At 39.5% G+C, this 27,627-nt stretch overlaps 1 protein-coding gene across 7 annotated transcripts; it reads left to right on the forward strand.

Annotated features, from left to right (window-relative positions):
• The first annotated feature begins 1,319 nt into the window (after window positions 1–1,319).
• Window positions 1,320–27,465, forward strand: LOC104588460 (uncharacterized). Of its 7 annotated transcripts, XR_016077680.1 has the most exons (10): window positions 1,320–3,237; window positions 3,375–3,441; window positions 3,577–3,667; window positions 4,891–5,026; window positions 14,411–14,548; window positions 14,639–14,760; window positions 25,777–26,130; window positions 26,240–26,571; window positions 26,657–26,768; window positions 27,065–27,211. XR_016077680.1 is itself a non-coding variant. In XM_010246399.2 (7 exons), exons 3-7 carry the CDS (start codon window positions 3,624–3,626, stop codon window positions 27,222–27,224), a joined length of 600 nt encoding a protein of 199 aa, XP_010244701.1. In that variant the 5' UTR covers window positions 2,977–3,237; window positions 3,375–3,441; window positions 3,577–3,623; the 3' UTR covers window positions 27,225–27,465. The 7 variants fall into 7 exon arrangements, 1 of the variants encoding a protein (XP_010244701.1); XR_016077681.1 differs by having other exon boundaries at window positions 3,375–3,447; window positions 26,240–26,768; XR_016077682.1 differs by having other exon boundaries at window positions 3,577–3,674; window positions 26,240–26,768.
• Window positions 27,466–27,627: the final 162 nt, after the last annotated feature.

The raw sequence follows: 27,627 nt of genomic DNA on the forward strand, positions 1-27,627 counted from the left end.
TCTTTATACGTTTCACAATTCAAATGATCTCTTTCATTTAGCAGATAGGCAATGCTCAAGTTCATTCTGAGTATATCGTTTTGCTTTCTAGAAGCGACCTAAGAAGGAGTTTTGAAGAGAGAGAGAGAGAGAATAATCTCTTCTTGAAAGTCCAGAGTAATTCCGAGGGACAGAACAATAGTATTGGTTGGGAAATCAAAATATGGCCTTGGAATTGATTTGCAGAGGCCATGAGACACAATCTCAGGTGGACACGTATTCTTCAAAGCCCTTGAAGCCACGTTCTCTGTAACTCGCCCAATTAGCTACATGCTCCACGAGCAACGTCTCATGTTCATCTTGGTCGGCATGGTCACCGCTACCCTAGTATTCATGCTACTGTCTTCCTCCCCTCTAAAGGTTGGCCACAATTACTACCCGATACCGTAGATGTATTTCCTGACAGGGGAATCCAGATCCACTTTCCATCTTTTCATATGAAGACAAACCAAGACCAAAACTATTTGTAGTTGTAAGAACAAATATAGTAGCGTTACTAGTATTAGCTGCAGGCATGTGAGCTTGGTGGGGTCATATCATTGCTGACGATGAAGGTTTGCTCATTGTTGCACCCATTTGAGCTGCTGAAGGATGGTAAGGTGGACGGGAAGGAGTAGGATTTGGATGAGTTGGAGCACCACATCCCTGGGACTACAAATCTTGGAGGGAAGATACCGTTGGGGCTGAAAAGGAAGGGGTTGCGAATCATGGTGACAGGTGGAGCCGGGTTCGTGGGGAGACAAGAGTTCGCTTCAGTTAAAGGCAAAATCCATTAGAACAGCCTTTATTTTTACTGTCTTGTATTGAGAATATCTTTGTATTTATATGCTTTATTTTATGAGAAAATATTCTCAATATAAGATTGTAAATGACTGTTGAAACGGTGTGAGCAAAAATTTGCTCTAATAAGGGAGACAACATAATCATGTGAGTTTTTATTTAAACCAAAGTTTCTTGTGGGTGAATTAGAACTTTTCTCTGAACCAGAGATGATGTGTCGGCACTCGATCGATGGTCCATATGTTCTCAATAGCTGAGAAAATCAATGGTTGCGCCAGTTGCGCCATCCCCTGTTCCAACGTTCACTAATGACGAGCTCCCAGCCTCCGCCCTCCCCTATTCTATAGTTCGCCTGTGACGGTTACACAGCTGATAGACACTCCTTTTCTCAATCTCTCGATCTGTATTCTACCCTATTTTTTCTTGGTTCATTTTAAAAATTTGAAAGAAAATAACGATTAAAATAGACTTTTAAAATAATCTTTTTCATCTTTCTATTAATGGCGTTAATGACATTGAAATTTTAAACAATTGTCAAAACAAACTTAAAGAGTACTCCAAAATAATATATAAACAATTAGCTAAACCAACCTATTTTTAACTCCTGTCGTCTCTTTCTTTCTTTCATAGTACGACATTCAATAACAAGTTCAAATCTGCGCCCCACCGCCTCTTGCCTCACAAACGCCCCACACACTGAGCATACACTTGTTCATTCGCACACGGTCAGCATTCCTCCGTGTGGGGTTAACGAGACGGCCGTTCGCCCCAAAACTAGCCCTGACCTCTCAACCGATCCCTCATGCTTGGAATTGGCCGTCCCCTGACCCTGTTCTTTTCCCCTCCACCCGAGTTCTCCTTCTCCGGCATCGGTAACTATTCCGGTAAATTCACCTTGATCAGGTATTAACCTTGTTCTCTAATATTTTGTTTTCTCATTTCAGATACCTTGTCGTTCAGGTTCAGCCGTTCAGGTGCTTGAAGCGCCTAAACCTTACAAATAACGAACGGCTTGTATCTGTGTGGGCCGATACTATAGTGGGTTGAAGTTGAAGGGTGAGAGGTCTGAGATCCAAAGTGGGTTTACCGATTGGTTAAGTTGATCTGGTTGTGGGACGGTTGTATGAAACTAATTTGGATCCGATCCAGAGTCGCTTTCAGGCATTTGGTATGTCATGTCCGTAAGCTCTGTACCTCAAAATCAGCAATCACAAAGAATATATTATATATTGACCTTTAACATCTCACAAACAGACAGCGATTCTGTGATTCTGTTGTGTCATTCCATTCATATTGTGAATAAACACTTATTCTGGCACCCTAAACACTCGGTTCCGGCCGGTTGATACTTGAAAGCCGAGCCTCTACATTGTATTTACAACAACGCCGCAAGAACTCTTATATAGAAAAAGAACAAAAGAAGGCAGCAAAATCTGAAAAAATACAGGGAACTTATAGACACTTGTGTATTTATATATCACTATCATCAGTATTCTTTTTCATTAACTTGCGCCTCTTGTTAGCATCCCATTATTGTAGATATGAAATCTGTCTTTTTCTTTTTCATCATCATCAGCTTTGATGAAAAAAAACTGTCCCTGCCGCCTTGGTTACAGATTTTATCTATACATGAATCCTCAAAATATGAGTGTTGGAAAATACCTGATTAAGGTGAACTCACCGGAGCGGTCGCTGGTGCCGGAGAAGGAGAGTTCGGATGAAGGGGAGAAGAACGGGGTCAGGGGACGGACAGTTCAAGTACGAGGGATCGGTTAAAGGGGCGGAAATGTAGAAATGAGGGTTTTGGGTTAGTTTTGGGGTTAACGGCCGTCCCGTTAGCCCCGCACACGGGAATGCCAACCACGTGCAAATGAACAGATGGCGGACGCTCGATGTATGGGGCGTTTGTGTGGAGGGGGTGGGGAGCAGATTTGAACTGTTCAATAACATGAGGGTGCATGAGTGCCCCTCGATTCTACTGTTTTAAAGACAAACTCGACATCCTTCGATCATTATCCGACACGTGGTGCTGGATAGCAGCCCCACTTATAGACGTGGCAAGTTTAACTGAAATAGAGATCTAACGCATGATGATTTTCCAGTATCATGCCATGTCTTCCCGACAGCATAGCCACGCGGTTGATATTGACGAAAAGATCATAAAAACGACTCATCCTGATGAGATGGACGGTCTTGATCTTCCGATCACCATTAGGCATTAGCAGCACAGAATAGAATACATTCGCGTTGCTCATCGTATTAGTGACCGCACGACGAGATTTCCCGCTTCGTTGAGGGATGATGGAATTCTCGCTTGGATGGAGTGGGTTTGAGATCTTTTGTCCTTGAGATTTGGAAAAGAATGTCGGGTGATATCAATGATCTGGATGCTGAGAAATTAAAGATTCTGATTGTAAGGTATATATATTAAATGAGTCTTTGGCTTTTTTTTTCCTCTATGAAGAATTTATGGAATCACACCGCACGTACGTATAAAACAACGTGGACGAAAGTTTGGTTGGAACTTGGAAGTCTTTATTATTTAATGTTTACAGGTGAAAGGAATCGACTCTTCCCTGTTTCTCAGAATTGAAGAGCATCGGAGGACGCATCCGATTCAAGGTTTTGGTATTCCCTTTTTTTTTAATGTACTTTTGCTATATCTTGCAATCCGATTTAAAGATTTCCGTTTTCCTCTGCATTCTTGCATGATCCGTGTTCATTTATTTCTTCGGAATTTTTCTATTTTTCCCACAGAAACATTTTAGCGAGGCAAGCGTTTTATCCAGTTTTTAAAGAGTTTCATGGCGATTCCTTCTGAACAAATCACAAGCATCTGTAGTCACTGGTAAGAGGTAGCTCTATTGCGAAATTTATCTTCAATTTTCCTTTAATATTGTACATCTATTGTAGTTGATGTGGGGATTCCTGATTTTGAGGAATTCTTGTTGTAATCTTCAATCTACTTGTGAAAATCCACTTTCTTGTGAATTAAGTTTCTTTTTTTTTGTTTTTGTTTTGTAAATGATTGCTTTTGTGGCAAAATTTGTTTCTGAATTAGCTGGGTTTTGTGTAAGTTCAATGTAGTACCTAGTTTTGTTGGAGTGAAATCCTTAGCTATTCTTGTTTATACCTTGGCATGCCTCTTGTATTTTTCTTCTACATTATTTTTTTCTGCGTGCTGAATTTCTATGATTGTGCCCACATTGTAGTCTCTTGTTAGCAGCGCCAGATATGGTTGACGTTTTGGTTATCATACCCTTGCACAATTATTAATCATTTTCCTGGTTTCAACTAGTGGGGTTGCATTTGAATTCTCACAATCTTATTGCATTGCCTTTTTATGTAGAGTGAACCTCCATAGAAAATTTATGGTTGATTTGTTTAGCATAATCATATGTGGAGATGGGCATCTTCTATACTTGCATGATTTGGACACTGGTTATTTGCGTTTGAATTCTTACAATCTTATTGCATTGCCTTTTTATGTAGAGTGAACCTCCATAGAAAATTTATGGTTGATTTGTTTAGCATAATCATATGTGGAGATGGGCATCTTCTATACTTGCATGATTTGAACACTGGTTATTTGCGTTTGAATTCTTACAATCTTATTGCATTGCCTTTTTATGTAGAGTGAACCTCCATAGAAAATTTATGGTTGATTTGTTTAGCATAATCATATGTGGAGATGGGCATCTTCTTTACTTGCATGATTTGGACACTGGTGATTTGTCATCATGTCAGTTTTGCTAAGATTTAGCAACTTTAAAGTTCATTTCTGAAAAAAGACCCTAGTGATTTTGTTGTACTGATACATTTTCCCCGCTTGTTACATTCTTTTATTAGTACATGTTTGTCAGTGCTACCACATGTAGTTACTCCTTTTGTGTTCTCTTGACGACTTGACCCTTCTCTTTTTTATGACAAAACACCTTCATCAAATACCTTGTGCATATCTTGCAGCTTCAGATTATGGTTTAACAACTTCCATATAGGAGCTCTACTGGAAAACTTCTCTTGTAACCAAAGAAGTATTTTTAATTGACAATTTATTTATATTTTTTTTAGTGGCAAAGCTATTCCAGCCCAAAATATTGACTTGCACTATGCACACTGCTCCCGGAATCTGGAAAAATGTAAAGTTTGTGGAGATATGGTACCCAAAAGGCATGCTGAAGAACATTACTTCAATACACATGCCCCGGTATGTTGGTTTATTGCAGAAGCTTTTTCTTTTCTGGAATTGTATGGTATACATATAGTGTTATGAAACATGGTGTAGACTGAGTGGTTGAAGCTGTTCAGACTGTCACTTTGTCCCTAAAACTGGGTTTATTCAATAGCTAGTCTGGATTCTACCAAAAAAATAAAAAAAAAAGCTAGTCTGGATACAACTAAGTCAATAAAAAATATTTGTTTTATGTGTAGAGCTGGTTGAGAAATACTAGCATCATGGGCCTTGTCCATCATGGACTCTTGAAATAACAAGAGCACAAAATGTGTTTTAGCGCAAACACCGAGGATCATGGGATGTTACACCTTGATCTTTTGTAATGTAAGGGCTCTGTGATGTTCAAGCCCATGAGATCTGATCTTTGTTTCCAAAATCTTTCTTTTTATAATTTTATTTGGCAGATCTTTTTGATAGTTCAATATTAACCATTTAGTATTTTATTCCTTTTTTCTCGATATGTAACTTGTGCAAGATCCCTTCGTTATATGCAGGAAATGTAAACATACATCTGTTGTTGGTTAGAGCCCATTTTTTCTCATGTTGAGACCACCCTCAAAAAAAAAAAAAGGAAAAGAAAAGAGAGAATAAAGATAACTACAGTCACATAATTACACTCTATTCTCTTGATTCAAAACACGATCCAAACAATGAAAGGCATTCCTTTCTCCATAGAACACTGCCAAATTAGAAGTTAACTTGTCATGAATGATCCTTGTCTATACCACTCCTGGAGATTGGAATATATAGCAGAGGGAAGCAACATCTAGAGCTTCAGTTCCACTCTTCAATAGGTTTTGATGTTTTTCGCCTCTATCATGTTGTTAGATCCATGATACTGTGAGTCCATTGAAAGATCCATGAAACTCCAAATCCAAAAACTTTAAAGAGAAAGAAGAAAATTTAGGCTGTGAAGTTTGATTTAGAATGGAGTCACACCACACCTAAAAGTGTAAACTTGAAATTCTTTTGCAACAGGGTTAAACATCTTGCCTTTCTCAATCTGTTGGTGAATTTGAAAAGAAAGTAACTCTCTTTTTATTTGAAATAAAATGTACACACAGAGTCACTCATGGCAAGGTAGAGAAGTAACTGGTTTGGTGGTTTTCTATCTTACCTGAACTCAAGGCTTTAGCTTGAATTTTATTTCCCAGAACCAACAAGGCTCAATTTTTATCATTTATTTATTTTAAAGGAGACATGTAAGGTCATTGTATAGAAGGCTGGTAACTCTTTCTATTTTTTATTTTTATACTTAACATAATTATTTTTAACTAGTGTGATAGAACAAGAATTGGAAGAAATTGATATCTTTCAATTGAGAAAATAGTACATATATATACAACCTTGTAGATACTAAAAAAGGAAGAAAATCATACAGCCTTGCAGATGCTAAAAAGGAAGAAAATCATACAGCCTTGTAGATACTAAAATAGGAAGAAAATCAAAGAAAGAATAATTCCTATAATCAAGCTATTCCTAATTGGGCTAATACTACATATTCGCAGCCTATAATTACAACCTATAATCTCGTAACACTCCCCCTCAAGATGGAGCATAGATGTCAATCATTCCTAGCTTGTTACAAATATAAGAAACCCGAGCTCCATTAAGGGCTTTTGTAAAGATATCTCCTAACTGTTCTCCAGTCTTCACATATGCTGTAGAGATCAAGTTTTGTTGAATTTTCTCACGAATGAAATGACAGTCTATCTCAATATGTTTAGTTCGTTCATGAAAAACTGGATTCGAAGCAATATGAATCGCAGCTTGATTATCGCACCATAGCTTCGTTGGAACTGAGACTTTAAGACCGACCTCAGTTAAGAGTTGAGAAACCCACATAACCTCACACGAAGCTTGTGCCATTGCTCTATACTCAGATTTTGCACTAGATCGCGACACCACATTTTGCTTCTTACTCCACCACGAAACCAGATTGCCATCAACAAAAACACAATAGCCAGTAGTGGACCTTTGATCAATCTTGGAACTTGCCCAATCCACATCAAAAAAACACTCAATATTACTGTGACCATGATTTTGATACAGTATCCCTCGTCCAGGAGCTCCTTTCAAGTAACACAAGATTTGTTCTAAGGCTTCTCAATGATGCACTGTAGGAGAGGACATAAATTGACTTACAATACTAACTGAGTAAGCAATGTCAGGACGAATCACTGTGAGATGGTTCAACTTTCCAACTAATCTTCTATATCGTTCAGGATCATCTAAAGCATCTCCATCCTTTGTGAATTGCTAGTTAGGAAGCATTGGAGTACTGCATGGTTTGACTCCCAGTTTCCCGGTTTCTGTTAACAGGTCCAAAACATACTTCCTCTGAGACAGGAAAATGCCTCTTTTACTCCTTGCCACCTCAATCCCCAGAAGTATTTTAGGTGCCCCAAATCTTTAGTATTGAACTGGCTCTGCAAGAAGGATTTCAAGGATGAGATTCCCTTCGTGTCACTCCCAGTGATAACAATATCATCTACATATACAACAAGTAGAATGATGCCAAATGTGGACTGCTTATAGAAAGCAGTATGGTCAGATTTCCTCTTCCTCATCCCAAACCTCTCTACTGCCTGACTGAATTTTTCAAACCAAGCTCGAGGACTCTGTTTTAGTCCATACAACGATTTTCGAAGACGACAAACTTTCCTAGACTCCCCCTGAGCAACAAGCCTAGGTGGTTGCTCCATATAAACCTCCTCCTAAAGAACTCCATGCAGGAAAGCATTTTTAATATCAAGCTGGTAAAGTGGCCAATCATATGTAGCTGCCAGAGAAATAAATAATCGAACTGAAGTCATTTTTTCCATAGGGGAGAAAGTATCAAAATAGTCCACTCCATATGTCTGTGCATAGCCTTTGACCACCAAGCGAGCCTTTAGGCGAGCCACTGATCCATCAGAATTAAATTTGACTGCAAAGACCCACTTGCATCCAACCACTTTCTTACCAGCAGGTAAATCAACCAGATCCCAAGTATCATTCTCAGTCAAGGCATTCATTTCCTCAAGCATGGCATCATGCCACCCAGGATGGGATAAGGCCTGGTGAACAGATTTGGGAATCCCTACAGAATCAAGAGAGGCAACAAACAAACAAGAAGTAGAGGGCAAACGATCATAGGTAACATAAGAGGAAATTGGATAAGTACACTGGCGTTTACCTTTCCGAAGAGCAATAGGTAGATCAATATCACTGGGCATTGGATCCGATGACGAAGAAGAGACCGGTGCCGGACTTGTCACAGGAGGATTAGGTCGTCGAGAATAGGCTTGAGTAATAGGTGGTTTTGGTTGAGAAGGTGGTGGTGGGGGTATTGGAACAACACTAGCGTCTGGACCTGTGACATGATACACTAGTAGATCATCATCCTCTTGTGGACACACAGGTGTAGGAGCGGTAAAGAAAGGAAGATGTTCATGGAATGTAACATCAGCTGACACAAGATACCTGTTCAAGAGAGGAGAAAAACACCTATACCCTTTTTGGAGACGAGAGTATCCTAGGAAGACACATTTTAATGACTTGGGGTCCAATTTGGAAACCTGTGGATGAACATCACGAACAAAACAAGAACATCCAAAGATACGAGGTTCAACAGGAAACAAAGATTTATTAGGAAACAGAATCTTATATGGAATTTGATCATTTAGAACAGTGGAGGGCATGCGATTAATCAAAAAACACGCTGTAGAAACATCATCAGCCCAAAACTGTTTAGGAACATGTGTTTGAAATAAAAGAGCCCTGGCAGTTTCAAGAAGATGTCTATTTTTTTCTCTCAGCCACTCCATTTTGAGATGGAGTATCAACACAAGATGATTGATGGATAATTCCATTCTGAGCCATGTAAGTCTGAAAGGAATCAGAGAAATATTATTTGGCATTATCACTTCGCAATGTTTGTACAAACACATCAAACTGGGTTTTTATTTCAACACAAAATGTTTTAAAATGTGAAAGCAACTCAGAACGAGATTTCATTAAATAAAACCAAGTCATACGAGAAAAATCATCCACAAAGGTAACAAAATATTGAAATCCAGTCTTAGACATAATGGGATAAGGTCCCCAAACATCTGAATGTACTAACTCAAAAGCATGATTAGCCCTTTTATTAACTCGAGAAACAAGCGATAGACGATGATGTTTTGCAAACTGACAAGACTCACAATCTAAAGAAGATACATCATAAAACTGAGGACATAACTTCTTTAACAAAGGTAAAAATGGATGCCCCAACCGACAATGAGCTTCAAAAGGAGATAAAGTACTAGAACAGGCAATGGTCCGGGGTTCCTGGGTATCCAAAATGTACAGACCTCCTGATTCTCATCCTTTACCAATAATTCTCTTCGTCATAAGATCCTGAAACAGACAATGATCAAGAAAGAATGAGATACAACAGTTAAGAGTACGAGTGAGTTTGCTAACAGATACCAAATTAAAAGAAAATTTTGGTAAACTTAATACGGATGACAAAGAAAGTGTTGGTGTGGGATTGATAGTGCCAGAACCAAGGACAGAAGAAATAGAACCATCTGCTAAGGTGACTGAAGAAGGAAAAGTGTGTGATTGGAAAGTGGAAAAGAGACTAGGATTACCTGTCTTATGATCTGTTACACCAGAATCAATGACCCACTGAGAGGAAGAAGAAAGAAGACATGTATTAGTTTTACCTGACTCAGCAAGGACAGTGATAGACTGAGAAGAGTTCTTTAATGCCTCTTGATATTGGGTAAATTTCGCATACTCATCTGCAGAAATTGTAATGGTCTGATCTAACGATGGATGAGGAGCATCATTCGTAGTTACAACATGAGTTGACTGAGACCCAGAAGACTTCTGGTTTTTCTTTAGCAATTTCTGGGAAGTCCTTTTAGTGTGACCTGGTTCATGACAATAGTAGCAAACTACTCCCCCTGTGGCCTGAGTTCCAGCATTCCGACTACTATTACTGCCACCTCTGTTACTATTCTGAGGACGAAACCGGCCAATTGATCCACTATTCTGACTGACAAGTGCACTAGGTTGTTGTACAGGTGAGGTATGGGAACTAGTATCTGTACGAAGGACCCTAGTAAACACTTCTTTTAAAGAGGTAATCTCAGGATTAGACAAAATCTGTGACTTAGCACCATCAAATTGAGGATTAAGGCCAGCCAGAAAACTCATAATAGCCATCTGTTACGTTGAGTCTATTGAACTTTGATATCAGTACTAAAAGGTAACAAGGCGTTCAATTCCTCATAAGTGCGTTTGAAATTCATGAAATAGGTCGGAAGAGACTAATCCTGTTATTCAGCCCGATAGAATGTCTTGCAAACATAAAAAATACGGGAAATATTTTCTTTACCAGAGAACAGAAAAGCCAAATATTCCATTAGTTCTTTTACAAACTCACAGTGAGAGACATGACCGACGTACTCATTCTCAATAGAATTACGAATTTGCAAAAACAATTGAGCGTCAACCCTTAGCCATTCAGTGCAAGTCTCATCAGTAGGAGGGTCCTTAGTCAGATGGTTGTCCTTAGAGATACTCCGTAAATACAAACGAACAGTCTTACTCCAGTCTAAATAATTAGTTCCGTTTAGTTTTTGTTCAGTGATTTTAGACAGAATGGGGATAACACTAGGCATAGCCAAGTTCTTTTGTTCAACCGCCATCATAAACACAAGAAAATAAACTTTTAACAACCAGTAAAGCCAATAAAACACACTTAAACAGAATCGACAGCAGATGCAACACCCAAACAGCAAGAAATCACAACTGGCAGCACTGAAATATCAACTGTATAAGAAGAACAGAGAAGAAAGACTTTCTTGATGGGCAAACAAACACCACAGGAGTAACACCGAGGTTGAGGTGATCGTCAGAAAAGAGACCGGTGAAAGTGGGTAGGCCGATCTGGGGATTCCGCTTCCACTGGTAGAGGCGGTGAGATGCAGATGTCACTCGGAATGGGTGACCTAGAGATCGCAGCTGTTGCTCACTTGGGCAACGTACGGAATTCAAAGCTGCTCACTTGGGCAGCAAAGGGAAGAAAACCAGAAATTAATTTCAGACTGGAATTGGTGTCTCCAGCTCTGATACCATGTGATAGAACAAGAATTGGAAGAAATTGATATCTTTCAATTGAGAAAATAGTACATATATATACAGCGTTGTAGATACTAAAAAATGAAGAAAATCATACAGCCTTGCAGATACTAAAATGGAAGAAAATCATACAGCCTTGTAGATACTAAAATAGGAAGAAAATCAAAGAAAGAATAATTCCTATAATCAAGCTATTCCTAATTGGGCTAATACTACATATTTACAGCCTATAATTACAACCTATAATCTCGTAACAACTAGGAAAGAGTAGATCTATTATATTTGAATAATGAGGCTTTGTAGAATGGTTAAATTTTTCCTTCTTTGACTGCCACTGATTTTTCTCATGAATAAGGAATACTAAGATTCCAGCCTTGTGATGAAATTGGGTGTTATTGGAGTTATGTTTAGGTAGGTTTTAAGAGATGCTGAAAATGTTGATGTTTCTTTTCTGTGAGGTTTGTCTTGGAGACCTATGATGTTAAGACATTGGAGTCCTGAATGTAATATCTGTTTTTCCTCTGCTTCCTTATTTGAATTTTGAAGCCCTTGCAATTAAATAAGTGGGCTGGATCCAACACTTATAAGAGTGCTGTGGCCTGTGGGAAGTCCCTGCTGCCCCACAAGTTGGCTGGATCCAACCCTTTCTCACAAGAAAGTGAACGCATCTGACCTTTTTCTAAGGAGAAGAGTGCACTTAAGACTATCTTAAAGCTTGCATCTTCTGCCTTAAAACTGAGAAGGTAAAGCACTTGCTCTTCTGTTCACTTTCTTTGGGGTTGGTAAAGTTGTCCCTCTATCCATCAGGAAAATCCTATGGAGATGTATGATGCATGTTTTTCTTTGGTTGATCTTGGATAAGAGGAATTCCCAAATTTTTTGTGGCTTCAGTTATTCCTAAGACAAGGGTCGGCCTTGGCACAATGGCTGGGTTGCTCCATTGCGACCTGGGTGACCAGGGTTCAAATCTTGGAAACAGCCTCTCTGTATGTGCAGGGGTAAAGCTGCATACATATGTCCCTTCCCAGACCTTGCATTGGCCGCGGGAGCCTTTGTGCACTGGGCTGCCCTTTAATTTTTCCTAAGACAAGGTTTTAGAGATGGCCCATATAAAGTTACTATTGGGCTTCGGGAAGTGCAGGTTTTTATATGTATTTTGGTTGATTTACTACATGTGAGAATGGTGATCTCTTGCTTCACCCCATTGATTCTTACTTCTTCAGGATGCCCTCCTCCCCAAGAGTGTGGGGACCATCAAATTCAATTTTTATAATTGTTCTCTTGGCAGTTTGGGGCCATCAAGGATTGGTGGGTTCTTCAGTAACTTCTTGGGTAGTTTTATTGTCTGTGCTCCAGGTTCATAGGTCAGGATTCAGGAATATTCAACAAGAGTGGAACTTCTTTCTCTTATTCAGTGACATATAATATCTTTTTAATTAGTTTAAAATATCTTTTAGTTTAAAATGAGCTAATTTATTGAGAGACTTAACGCTATAGTTCATGGGCTAAGATCAATAGTCTTTCTAGTTCTTAATTCATCCTTATCTTTTTTTATTAAGTATAGGTTATCTATTATTTTATTTCAAGAAACGAAAATTTGTTACAGTTTTGGTCTACTGTTAGACCTTGTAATTGTCTCTACTCTCTGCCTTCAATAGGAAAGCATTTTCCATGTATGTTGTGTCCACTACAAACTGTTCTTGCATGCAGGCATGCTAACCCTCTAGCTTCTTCACTTGCAAAATTGAGAACCTTTGACTCTTGAAATCACCCAAGTAAAAGAAGGGAATGGAAAGAGCCAAAGATCTGGTTTCTTGAACATGATAATGAAGTTGTCAAAGGCCCTATGCACCAATCCGCAGCCAGCTAATGACTATTTCTGAGTCTCCTTCTACCTCTAGGTTCACATGCTTAGAAGAGATAGATGCTCTGACCCTGTATCTCCAACATCAATTCTGCCTGAGTAAACAACTTGACAAATCATTTATGATATCCATACACTGATGTCAGAAATTGAAAAAGTCAATCTTAAATGGCATCTCTCTCTCTCTCTCTCTCTGAACCAAGGACAAGGCTATATTTAAGAAATTAAAAGCAGGCGTGAAGGGTTAAAAAGAAATTCTATTTAGTTAAAAAGGCAATAATTATGTAGACTGGAGATGATGGGTAGTGGGATTTTCAGAACTTAAGGATGTTGTACCTGTTAGGCTAAGGAAGTGGTGGTGGTGATTTGGAAGGGAAGAAGGTCTTTCTGGAATGATGATTGAAGACAAATACAAATCATGCAAATTTTGGTGGGATTCCAGTAGGTATCCACATCATATGGGGTACATGTGGATGGGGGTAACGACTAACCAATAATTTTATTTTTCTTATTTTGTCCTTTTGCATGCTCAACCTGATCTTGTTGCTGTCCAGTCTCTGGGATTCCATGTTCCTTGGAGAAGTCTCCTGATTCTGCTGCCTTTGTAACCGTTTTAGTTTTTATGGAATATACACCTACTCCTGTTTTCACCATTGGAATACTGGGTACTGGCCATAGAAAGTCATGTTTTGATTTGGATTGACTTGTCCTTCAGAGTTATGAATGGAGATCCTTGTTTCATGACACTAGAGAGGGAATAATTTCCTTTTACAAAGCAGTAAGGAGTTTAAGCATGGGGTTAAAGATCATTCAAAATCTAGGTAACTTTTCTTCTATTGCTTACTGGTTTACCAATAGCAGTTAGATCACCACATTAGCCTTTGAGAATTTGAATGTGTTCTGAAAAATTGATGCTATCTTATAATAAGTTGAAGCTCTTGGAGTAAATGAAATTCCCACCTCTGTCATTCTTGTTCAAACAGGTCATCAAGTTCTTAGCTGAAGTGTCAAGATTGATTACCAGGCTGAGAACTTCCTGAATTGTACTTGTTCTCCAACCTCTTACCAGACAATCCAACTTCTTCCAGGCTGTCTAGGTTTATTCTTACTTGCTGTTCAAACTTAAGTCACTGCTAAAGTGGTGATCAGGAAAAGGAAACTTGCCATTGGAGAAATCTTACCATCTTTTAATTCTTGAGTCATGCATATTAGTGATATATGGTTTGATTTTGAAGTTTACATGTTGAAAGATATGCATATTCATACAAATAGATACATGCATGCATATTTATATGTATGTATTACTCGTATATTGACTGATAAAAAAATATCACGCCATATATTTGTGGTTGAATGCTTGAATTTGTGGGAAGCAGGTATCTTGTTCACTATGCAGTGAGACGGTAGATCGTGAAATATTAATTCTCCATAGAGATGAAAATTGCCCCCAAAGGATTGTCACTTGTGAATATTGTGAATTCCCTTTGCCTGCAGTTGATCTCTTCAAGCATCAGGTAGAAACCTGTTGGTAAATTGGGTTGAAGTAAGATCATTCTTGAGTCTTGATAGCATTCACTGGTTGAATTGGCATTCCTTAATTTCAGGAAGTATGTGGCAATCGGACAGAATATTGTCATCTCTGTGGCAGGTACATTAGGCTGTGTGAGCGAAGTGGCCATGAAACCAGGTGTCATGTTAGTTCAAATAGTGTTGCTGGACCTTCCAGGTAGATAAGTATTATTTTGTTGCATTTAGTCTTCTACAAGTGGATTTCTTCATATTTATGATAAAACTGTTGAAGTATATTCTAATTTATTGTTTTATTCTCCTTGAGACATTTCATGGTGCAATGGTGGTAGAAATGAGGACCACATGTTTATATTTTATTTCTTCAATCTAACTCAATACCTGTTCCCCTAAAATGTTGGCCACTCATCTTTCATGTTTCTGTTGTATCTACTTCTTCAGCTCAACATGTGGTCATGCAAAACATAGATTAATGGTAATTGGAACAAATCTTTTATGTCAAATGGTTGCATCTTGTAGGTTATTCCACAATGTGTTCATATCTATTCAATTAAAGACTTGGAATTTTCTCATTTTGAGCTTCTTATCAATGATTAAAAACAGAAGCATTTGGGAAGGTGCTGTGATCTTTATTCTTTAGATTGTGAGGCTTAAGCCTCATGGGTTTCTATTTTCTTAAGGCTGTTTGGTTTGAAGGAAAAAGTAGGGAAACCTTTGCAAATCTTGTACAGGTTTCCTTACCTTTCCCTACATTTTCCTTCAAACCAAACATAGCCTAAGAAAATGAAACTAAAATGAAGAAAGTATAGAACTAGATTGTTTATTTTTTTGTTCATCATTTAGTTGTCTATTTTCTTTTTTACCCCTGTTTTGACCTAGTTTTCACTAAAAGCTCTTGGCATATGGAAAGAAGTACCTCTCTCTTGGTAGCAGTATTGCCCTGATTAGTTCCACTTTCTAACCTACAAATGTGTTGAAGGCCCTTATGTCTAAAACTAAAAAAAGATTATGAAGGACTTTCTATAAGAGCTGGAGATTCAAAGATCACTTTACAATTGGGGAAAAGTGTGTAAGCGGTCACTTTTTTCTCCCCTCTTTGGTGTTCTGGACTGGTAAAAGCATTTTGGATGGGTCTCGTAAAAACTAAGACCCAACTGGCATTTGTAACAACACATGCTTTCCATGCAAAGAAAGTTTTGAAACCATTTTCCATTTCATAATCTCTTATCCTTTTTTGTTTGCTGGGAGTTACTCTCTTCTCTATCTGAATGTAGGTCAACACCTCCAGTGAATATGGGCAATCTTTTCATGGCTTCTTTCTTTCTTCCGACCAATGAGAGGGGAAGATCCTATAGGGATGTACTAGGTGAGCAATCATTTGGACAGTCTAGGAAGAGATAAATGGAAGAACATACAAAGAAATCCCCCCCCCCTCCCTCCAAATAAAAAAAGAAAAAAAAAAGGGTTGTGATAAAACACATATTCATGAAGGTGGCTCATATGGGCACAATTAATGAAGATCTTCACCCCCTACGAATGATATTATTAGAGGATTGCAGGGTATTCCAGGTTCTTGAATAACAAGACACACAGTAATCTTAAACTGGATCCCTTCTGCCGAATTTTATTAAATTAAACTTTGATGGTTGTAGAATTCTTGGAGAGTTGGTCATTGGATGATCTATCAAAAAAAAGAGAGTTGGTCATTGGATGAGATTTCAGGAACAATCTAGAACACATTGTGAATATCTTTTTTGACCAATTGGATGTAGGAATTCTACAAGGAAAAACGGTAGGCATTACTGCATGATATGAGATTGGAAGATATTCTCAACTACTTGAACATTGTGGTGGTAGGGGACTTCAGGAAGGTAGTGGGTTGGCTCTAGGGTCTTGGAATATAGACACTAAGTGAGATACTTGACAAAGCAATTAAGGATGACTCGTCACTTGGATTCAGAGATCAGTAAATAGTCTAGCTGATGCTCTAGTAGGACAAGGAGTAAAAAGAGAACTTTTTTTTGGGGGGGAAGGTTCACCTAGGGGTCAATTGGATTGTGTAAAAAAGGAAGGATATAGAGGAAAGGAAACTGAGAGCTAGCCTAAATCTGTGAAAGTGGTGCTGGTCACATTTAATATTTATAATTTTATGTATCACTCTTTCCCCATGACCAATAAAATTTCGATTTGTTTTCAATCAAAAGGAACTTTGTGACAAAAGTTTCCATTTGCTAATTTCTTCTGAAATTCTCAGATACTCTGAAGCATTTCTTTGTTTTGTTTGTTGCCAGGTGGATGGAACCTATAGTACTTTTTTCTTTTCCCCTTCCACGTGAAGTGGAAAGATCTTGTGGTACATGAGCAGTACTGTAGAGAAGATGGGCCGAATGGCCCATAGACTGTCATTTTATGTTATGTTATGTTTCTCTCTGTTGTGGGCCTTATTCTGGGCCCATACTCTGTAATATTCTGTTTTTTGTATTTTCCTGCTCACTCAAGGGCCTCTCTGTAATTTGTCAAAGATTAACTTATTAATAAGATGTTTAGAGTGTTAGAGAGAGGTAATGTTCGAACCTCTCATTCTCTAACACTCATTGCAGCAGCTCTCTCTCTTCTCTTCCTCTCTTGTTTGCTGTTTTGCTGTTTTGCATCTAATCTCAAACAGTCCCATACATCAAGTGAACTGTTTTTCAACTTGGTATCAGAGCGGGTCGTTGCTTGGCGTGTCCCTCATGTGGTTCTAGTTCAGCCAACTGCATGAGGAGGTTCTAGGGCTGAATGTTTACAGTCATTCGCCTGGTTCTTGGAGGTCATTGGAGGGTGCCCAAGTTTCTATACACTTGGAGAAGGGTTCGGTGACCAGGAGGAATCAGAGAGCAAGTTTTTTAGCCTGATTTGAAATCAGAGAAAAGGGATTTCGAAGCTAGCTCAGAGAGCAAAGTGTTCAGCCTGGTTTGAAGTTCAAACCAGAGATACTGTAAGTTGTTTTCTCAGTTCTTTGCTGAGTTATTTTTTGTTATTTGGGAGGACTGTTAAAGCATTCAAAGCACACCTCCATTCGGCCCATTGTTGCTGGACTGATTTCTGGGTTATTCTAGAAGTGTGGTTCGGCTGTTATTGGGCTTCTAAACTGCTGAAAAACTGATCTAAATTAAGTGGTACAAGCCTCTACTTTAGTTCAGCTGCTTCTTGGACCTAGACAAAGTGTTCTTGAAGTGATTTCTGCTTGTTAATAGTGAAGTGTTGACTGTTGCATACATATTGTTTGTAAAAAGTCCTCTTAGGTACTGTGGACTGTTTTCTTTGTTCTCCTTGGAAAATTACTGTTGGGAACCAAGAATACATATTGTTTGGAGGCCTGCTGATTGTTCCTTGAAGGCTGAATCAGGGTTTCTTCTCTTTGAAAATGCTGCCACCGAACTTGGTTCTCACGGCTGTCAGTTCTGAACTGAGTTTGTGTGCTGCTGTGTTTGCTACTGTTTCAACTCAATCTGAGTTCTTTGAAATCAAATCACTTTTAAAGGCTTGCCGAAACCCTAGTTGAAGCTGTTACATAATGGACTTCTCAGAAATTGAGAACAAGAGCACTGCTGAATATGGACATAATTTGGGAACTACAACTGATTCCTTGTTGGTTGTAACTACAGTTAAATTGGATGGAACCAATTATTTGGCCTGGTCACAATCCGTAAAAATTCATATTTGCAGTAGAGGAAAGTGGGGGTTTATCTCTGGGAGCAAGAAAGCTCCCCCAGAGGAGGATCCCTCTTATGAGAAATGGGTGCAGGAGAATTACACAGTGATTGGGTGGCTTGTGAACTCAATGCAGCCACAGATTAGCCAACATTACTTGTGGATGAACTTGGCTAAATAAATCTGGGATAGTGTTGCAGAAACTTACTCCCAGAAGTTGAATGTTGCCAGAGCTTACAAACTGAGAAGTGATGTGAAGATTCTAAGACAGGGGGAGAAGTCACTTGCAGCATACTTCTCAGCCCTAAAATCTATATGGCAAGAAATTGACTTGATAGAGGCCGTGACATGGGATACCCCTAAGGATGCTGAAACATATAGGAAATTGGTTGAAAGGAATAGGGTCTTTGAGTTCTTGACAGGGCTCAATTCTGAATATGACATTACAAAGCAAAACATCTTGTCCAAGGAAGATGTTTCATTGTCTCAAGCATATGCTTTGGTCAGCAGTGAGGAAAGTAGGAGGAAAGTGCAGGTTCAAGGGGTCAGTATCAATGATCATTTTGCAAATATGGGAATCAAACCCAAAGGGGTTACAGGAGCTCCCAGTGGCACAGGAAAGAAGGAGGTGGTGTGTGAATATTGCAAGAAGCCGAAACACACTAAGGACAAGTGTTGGAAATTGCATCCCAGTCTTGTTCCTATCCGATTCCAGAAGAAGAATGACAATAGAAAGACAGGAAGTGCACATACTGCCACAAGTACAGATACAGAGTTTGAGTCTGCAAGTGCACAATTGGCAGCCATGAAAGCTGAATATGAGAAGTTTGGAAGGATGATCAGCCAGCTTGAAGGTGTAACTTCATCATCCAACCCTTATGGAAGTCCAGCCACCACTGCATTGGCTCACTCAGGTATAAGGGCTTCTGCTAACCATGCATCTACCTCAGGTAATCCCAAGACCCCTTGGATCATTGACTCAGGTGCTTCTGATCACATGACCAACCTTTCCACTTTGTTTGTGTCATATGATTTGCTTCCTGGTCGTGACAAAATCACCTTAGCTGATGGTTCTCTTGCCCCCATTTCTGGCAAGGGAACTGTCAAGCCTACAGACTCTTTACTTTTATCTTCCACTCTTCATGTACCTAAGTTAAATACCAACTTGTTATCTGTAAGTAGCTTAACCAAGTCATTGGATTGTTGTGTAACCTTTTTCCCTTCTCACTGTGTGTTTCAGGACCTGAAGTCTCGGAAGGTGATTGGGAGTGGCCATGAAGCGAATGGAATATACTTGCTTGACACCCCTGGCCAATGCTTTGATCATCCCAAGAATGTTGCTTTTGGTTCTACTTCTTCAGAGTCTGTCAGTCAAATTATGTTGAGTCATTGTCGGTTGGGTCATTTACCTTTTTCTGCTTTAAGTCATTTGTTTCCCAAACTGTTTAAGGGAGTCAGTGTGTCCAGTCTCAGTTGTGAGTCATGTCAGTTGTCAAAGCATTGTAGAAAAAATTACCCTGTGAGCAATAAAAGATCCTCTTTTCTTTTTCATATTGTACACTCTGATGTGTGGGGGCCTTACCACTTACCCTCTATGGGGGGCTACAAATACTTTATCCTGTTTATTGATGAGTTTTCTAGATTCACTTGGATATACTTAATGAAATCCCGAGACGAAGTCCCGAGACTTGTGAGGCAATTTCATGAGCTTGTTTTAACTCAATTTGGTACCAGAATTAAGGTTTTCAGATCTGACAATGCAAAAGAGTATTTTGAGAAGAGCTTATCCTTGTATCTCTCTGACATGGGGGTTATTCACCAAAGCTCCTGTGTTAGAACCCCTGAACAAAATGGAGTTGCTGAGAGGAAAAATAGACATATTGTTGAGGTTGCAAGGAGCCTTTTATTTGCCTCACATGTTCCCACAAGATTTTGGGGTGATGCTGTACTTACTGCTACCTATCTAATAAACCGTATGCCATCCAGGGTTTTAGGGTTTAAATCCCCCTTCAGTCTTCTTCATCCAGATAAGGATCTCTTCCCAATTCCTCTTCGTGTGTTTGGTTGTACCTATTATGTTCACATTCCAAGTGTGCAGAGACACAAGTTTGAACCAAAAGCCCACAAATGCATCTTCCTTGGTTACTCCCCCACACAAAAGGGTTATTGTTGTTTTGACCCAAAGACTGGCACCAGACATGTCTCTATGGATGTTACCTTTGATGAACTTTCTCCTTTTTATGGTTCCTCTCAGGAAGGACATTGTCAACAGGGGGAGAGTCTGTCACAAGTTTTTGCTCTTCCCCTTCCTGTCCCAGTTCAGTCTCTTGACAAATCTGTATCCTCACAAAATGAATCAAAGGAGGATCAGCCACTTCATTCTTCTTGTCCTAGTGCTCCTATCTCTTTACCTCCTCGTCCTACCCATAATCCCAAAGTGTATCAAAGGCAGAGACCCAGGAATGAGCAAGTGGTTTCCCTTACAACAGATGAGATAACAGGTATTGCTTCAGCTCCCTTTGAATCCTCCTTCCCAGATCTTGATGTCCCCATTGCTGTTAGGAAAGGAAAGCGGAAGTGTACTGCACACTGCATTTCCAAACACCTTTCTTACGACCTACTTTCCCCTTCATATTGTGCCTACCTCTCTTCAGTTGCTTCTAACCCCATTCCTAGGTCTGTATCAGAAGCTCTTGGGATTCCAGAATGGAGAGATGCCATGCAGGCTGAAATGGATGCTCTACATGAAAATGGTACTTGGGAGGTGGTGGATTTGCCTGAAGGGAATGATCCAGTTGGATGCAAGTGGGTTTTTACCATTAAATACAGGGCAGATGGGACTATTGAGAGGTACAAGGCCAGACTTGTTGCAAAGGGCTACACACAGACATATGGGATTGACTATCTGGAAACTTTTGCCCCTGTTGCTAAGATGACATCTGTGAGGGTTCTTTTATCTCTGGCAGCTCACTTTGATTGGCCTCTCTATCAGTTAGATGTAAAGAATGCATTTCTGAATGGTGACTTACATGAGGAGGTCTACATGTGTCTTCCTCCAGGAATGTATGGGAAAGATATGCAAGGAACGGTATGTAAACTGAAGAAATCTCTTTATGGCCTCAAACAATCTCCTAGAGCTTGGTTTGAGAGATTTAGAGCTGCATTTGTTAAATTCGGCTATGTTCAGACACAGTCAGATCATACTCTTTTTGTGAAGAAAAGTGGGTCTCTAGCAGTGTATCTCATTGTGTATGTTGATGACATTATAGTGACTGGTGATGATGCCTCAGGCATTCTGGGCCTTAAGTCTTTCCTCCGTACAGAATTTGAGATTAAGGATCTGGGGGAGTTGAGATATTTCCTTGGCATAGAAGTTGCCAGATCCAGGGATGGGATTCTTATTTCCCAGAGGAAATATGTCCTTGATTTGTTGTCTGAAACTGGCAAATTGGGTGCAAGACCAGCTGCAACTCCTATTGATATGAGTCACAAACTTTCAGCTTCGGATGGAACTTTGTTAGAAGACAAAGGAGTCTTCCAGAGACTTCTTGGGAAGCTTTTGTACCTGTGCATGACTAGGCCAGATATTGCGTATGCTGTCAGTTGCATTAGCCAGTTCATGCATGCTCCTAGAGATACCCATATGGCAGCAGCAGAACGGATTTTGTGCTATCTGAAAGGCTCTCCAGGAAAAGGACTTCTATTTGCCAAACATGGTCATCTGAAACTTGAAGCCTATACTGATGCTGATTGGGCTGGAAATATTGATGATAGAAGATCTACTTCAGGGTATTGCAGTCTGGTGGCTGGTAATGTTGTCTCTTGGAGGAGTAAGAAACAAACAGTTGTGTCTCGATCCTCCGCAGAAGCAAAATATAGAGCCATGGCACATGGAGTCTCGGAATTGTTGTGGCTAAGGTCCTTAATGGAAGAACTTGGGGTAGATCATGACAAACCCATGATGTTGTACTGTGATAATCAGGCTGCCATCAACATTGCTCACAACCCGGTACAACATGATAGAACCAAACATATTGAGGTTGATAGACACTTTATTCGTGAAAGAGTCTCCTCCGGTGAAGTGTGTCTTCCATTCATTACTTCTGAAGGACAATTGGCAGATTTTCTCACCAAGGGCATTTCCAAGGCAAGGCTTCAACATGACACTGGCAAGCTGGGCATGATTAACATCTATGCTCAGCTTGAGGGGGAGTGTAGAGAAGATGGGCCGAATGGCCCATAGACTGTCATTTTATGTTATCTTATGTTTCTCTCTGTTGTGGGCCTTATTCTGGGCCCATACTCTGTAATATTCTGTTTTTTGTATTTTCCTGCTCACTCAAGGGCCTCTCTGTAATTTGTCAAAGATTAACTTATTAATAAGATGTTTAGAGTGTTAGAGAGAGGTAATGTTCGAACCTCTCATTCTCTAACACTCATTGCAGCAGCTCTCTCTCTTCTCTTCCTCTCTTGTTTGCTGTTTTGCTGTTTTGCTGTTTTGCATCTAATCTCAAACAGTCCCATACATCAAGTGAACTGTTTTTCAACTAGTACATTGTGTCAATCAACAATTGACTAGATGACAATTAGAGTAGTATATTGGGTGAAAATAGGGAAGAAATTCTGAGTCTTCACCATCAATATCATTGAATGGTTCAACATGGCCCTTCCATCTATCAACAGTGACCTCCACCTTCACTGTATTTCTTTAAACTCATTCTTGATATATTCTTCTGGGAAGCCTAGAAGGGTTGGGCAAAGGAGGAGCAGTTTGTTAACTTGAAGAGAGGATTATAATGGCATACCGCGTACTCAGGTCCGATAGGAGAAGGAAATTCCACTGGTCTGAACTGTTATCATTAATCTGTCAACCTTGATTGGGCACTTCTTCTCAGCCTCTTCAATTGGAGGCTGAAGGTGACATAAAGCTTGTTATTGGGTGGATGGGGGGGGGGGGGGGGGGGGGGGGGGGGGGGGGGGGGGGGGGAAGGCTTGGCCGTTTGAAAAAAAAAACTGCCTGGGCTGTTTTTGATGCTTCATTTGTACGACACATTAGCTTGGGTGTGGGATAAAAGAGTAATTGCAATGAACATTCTTTTGATTAAGACAAATAAAGGACTAAGTGGGGTAACATGTCATGTTCTGGAAGCTTCAAAACAGCTCAGGCTGTTTTTTCCAAACAGCCAAGCTTTTCTCCTCCTTGGGTATTCCTACACCATATCAAGGAGAGTCATACTAAGCCAGTCCTGAGTATTGGCAATCTAAGCTGGTTCCTGACAGATTAACTTTCTATTAGGGATTAGTTTGCATTTTATCTGTACCATGTCAACATTGATTAAGAATAGTTCAAGTTTAAGAGCAGCTACTTCGTGAAAAAAAAAAAAAAAAAAAAAAAACAAATGCCAAAGGTTAGGACCATATCCAGTCTACCTATCCTAAGACCCCAGATAGCTGGGACCAACATTAGGTAATGACCTTTATATACAAAAAACCTAACTAAAAACTAGTCTCAGTTTGTATCCATGCTTGACCATTGTGTCCTCTTCAACAAGGGCCCAAGAATGTACCATTTTCTGGCATCATAAAATACAGGTCTGTGATTCCGTCCTTTTGTAGCCAACTAATGAAAGTATAGGAATACCCATAATATCTGCACACAATATGGTTGGTGGAAGTAGCGCGCAAACAGTTGCCTTATGGTTAATCCTTATTTTTTTTTATTGGTAACTAAACTTTATAGTTAATCATTCTACAAAGCACTGATTGAAATCAGGCAGATCTCTATATGGTTAGAAGTATTTGGGTCATTCCAATTTCATTTAGACCAGAAGCATTTGCATGGCATTTCTTCCTTGACACCATATTGATTATCATTTGAATATTTGAGTTTTTTGCATGACTAGTCTGCTTTATTTGTTATAATCCCAAAGAAGATGTTCAACATTTGTTCATTCAATGACAGTTTATTTGATCTTTTTTCTTTGCACTGTTCCAGGGGTCAGTATTTTATCCTTCACTCTCTTGTTAGATGTTTTTTCCCTCTTTGGTCACCCTTTCTTAGAAACAGTTAAATGAGAATTTTTGTATACTTCTTTGGGGAATCTGCTGGGTAATTTGGAGGGAGAAACTGAAGAACATTTGAAGAAACTAAACAAGACAACAAAAGAATCTGCGTTGATAGCAGATCTTCTATTTTGGACAGGTTGATTGGTTACCTAGAATTTGAAGATGTGTTTAGAATGGATGTTTTGTCCATCTTTGATATTATTATAGAGGATGCATAGGTTATTTTGTACTTTCTTTTTCAGTTAGCTGATTCATCTACACTTTTTGATCCCTTGATAACTCAAATGACTGGCTAGACTCCAACCAAATAGGGGTAATTTGCAGGGATAGAATGACAAAGGATGAAAGGGAAATGTCACTTCAGATGCAATAGGTATTGGTAGAATGGATGAGAAGTGACAAGACTGGTGTGTGGCTGTGTGGGTGATTCTTGGTGACAAAATATACATCCTTAAACCTGGACTAAGTCAGGTCAGCGACACAGATCAGAAACTTGCCATGGAATGAGTACGGAACCTAAAGGATGCCTAGATATAAATATCATCAAACAAGCAAACCAGGATGCAGGACATTATCGTGCTGCAAGAAACCAAGGGTAGTGGGCAGAAGGTTGATTATTTTTTGAAAAATGTAAAGTATTGTATTGCAAAAAGAAAGCCAAATACAACAGCCCATGTTCAATGAGAGCCTGTACATTGGGAATTTACTAAAAGATCTAAGAGAGATCAGTTAAAAAAAGGTCCAGCTTGCAAAAAAGATAAAAGCTGGACACCATTAAAAGCTCTTTGTATACTTAACCAAGAACACAGAGAACCTAAAACTTTGTACTTGACTGAAGCTATATCATTATAATGATTGTCAAAAATCTGGCTGTTCCTTTCCTTCCATAGAGCCCATAGGATAGCAGCTGGAAAAATCCTCCAAAGCAGCTTGTGCCTTGCATTTAAACCCTTGATAGTCCACCCCTGAAGAAGCGGAAGGACTGAAACAGGCAGGCAAGAACAAACACCAAAGCAGGATAAAGCCATTTCCCAAAGCTGATGAGAAAAACTGCAGCAGTGAATGAAAATGTGATTAGAGGATTCAATGATCTCACCAGATGCTAGGAAGTTGCATCCCCTTCTGAGCAGCTGATCTGTAGTCAGGCACTTATTGAGTGCTGCAGTCCAAACCAGGAAGGCAATGTTTGAGGGTGCATAGTATTTCCAGATTACAGCCCAAGGGAAGTCTCTATCCCCACCAATCACAAGGTTGTTGTAGGACTGAGAAGAGAACTTACCAGACATCTCCCAAGACCATATTCTTTCGTCATCTGACTGTGGGTTGGGCTTGAAACCATGAATATGACTTAGAAGTTATGCTAGTGGACTAATTTCTCAATCATTAAGATTTCTTCTGAAAGTAGGGCCCCAAATAATCTCACCATTCACTGATTCAAAGCAATCTTCAACTGCAGCATCTTTATCCCATGCAATATCAAAGAGAGAGGGGAACCTCTCACTCAAAGCAATGTCCCCACACAATTTGTCAAGCCAGAACTTGAAGTGATTACCCTTGCCAACCTTGCATCCAATCCCCTTCAAGAAGTCAGGAAGAATAGAGACAATGTTACTCCACAACCACAAGACACATCCCCTTGGATGTAGGCCAGGACCTGAGTCCCACCCCAGATTTGTGGCCCCATACTTATCTGCCATGATTCTTCTCCAGAGGTTGCTCCTCTCTTTGCTGAATCTCCAACATCATTTACCAAAACCGGAGACAAGACAGGTAATAAATTAGGAGTGAAGACAAGACACTCATAATTAGAGTAAGTTTACCACGTTTTGATAAGTATTATGATTTCCACATCGACAGCTTCCTGTCAAATCTATCAATAACCGGAGATAACAAGAAATGGGTTGTTCTACTGTCTGCAGGCCATTTGGAAGCGAACAAGGATGGGGGTTGTTCTACCTTCTTGAGGAGCTTCAGGAAGTATGATTATCAAGTGGGATGAAGGAAATTCGTGAGTTGAAGGATAAATTGATGGTTTCCAATTTGTCTGGTTCAACAACACTCAACAGTAGATATGATGGTCTCAAATGGATTTCCATGGGTATATGGACCCAACTCACCACATATTCCTAGAAGCACCTTGTTGGAGGAACTGACTATTGGGATGGGCAGTTGGGCAAAGTTGCATTGAGTTTCTGTTCAGTTCAAATGTTCAATAGTAGGGATGGTCATGGTGTCGTGTGGATTTTCATAGGTACATGGACCTAACTTACCTAGTTGGTCGGCTATTCCAAGATGCACCTTGTGAGAGTAACCCAAGCTTCTACTGGTTTGGGCAGTTAGGCACTGGGGAGACTTCAACATGACTGCATTTGTGCGCGGGAAGTCCCGTAAAGACGGAATAATTGAAGTATCAGTCAGATTTGTTTTTTGTCAGTTTGGGACCCACTGGTAATTATAGCACCCAATATTTGTTTTTTTTTTGGCTTCTTGCTCAGAGTGAAAATTTCCATCCTGCTAACTGCTAATGCTGAGATTTCCCTGCCTATATGCTTTCCAAAAAAATCATCAAATGTGATCCAGCTTGTAGTTGGAATTCTCAAGCATTCTGGTTAATGCTAGTCACTAGTGCATTGCATCTGTTCTTGTCGTCTGAAGATTCATAATTCTCCTTAATACTCACTGGAAAATATTTAAAATTGTAGAACATTATGATTAATTCAGAATGTGTGTTCTATGATTTTAAGGAACGCAAATTCATCTGAAAGAGATGAAGATGCTCGAAGAAGACAACCACATGATCTATCACGGAGGCGCTTAGTGTTTACAATTGCAATAACTGGCATTGCTGTTTTTCTTGGGTCATTTTTCTTCCAGAGAAAAGCAGACGGCCATCAACTGCAGTAACAGAATGGGAGGGAACTTGTTTTTGAGATTCTTGTATTATGTTACGCTTATGATAGTTCTTTGACTGTATTTAACTTGTAAGGATTATGTAAAAGATTGTGCATATGGCTACTCAGCTGGAAGAGACTCCTAGCACTTTCCTACTGTTTTGCTAGAAATTTGTCTTGGGACACCTTCGCAAATAAGTTTATCCCGTGGTTGCTTTTCTGGATATCTATTTATGACTGTTGGAAATGCCAAATACATGTATAGTACTAAGAAATTTCGAAAAAAATCGACATTTTTTTTCTAGTTTTAATTTCAACAAGCAATAGGCAACTTCAATGTGTGGTGTTTGGGATTGGGAGTTGTTTAGGCTCTGGGCCTAAGCTGCCAGACTTTCAATTGCGTTGGATTTTCAACG

The sequence above is a fragment of the Nelumbo nucifera genome, chromosome 1, assembly GCF_055504915.1.
Source record: "Nelumbo nucifera cultivar China Antique chromosome 1, China Antique-T2T, whole genome shotgun sequence".
In the NCBI taxonomy this organism is placed as follows: Eukaryota; Viridiplantae; Streptophyta; class Magnoliopsida; order Proteales; family Nelumbonaceae; genus Nelumbo; species Nelumbo nucifera.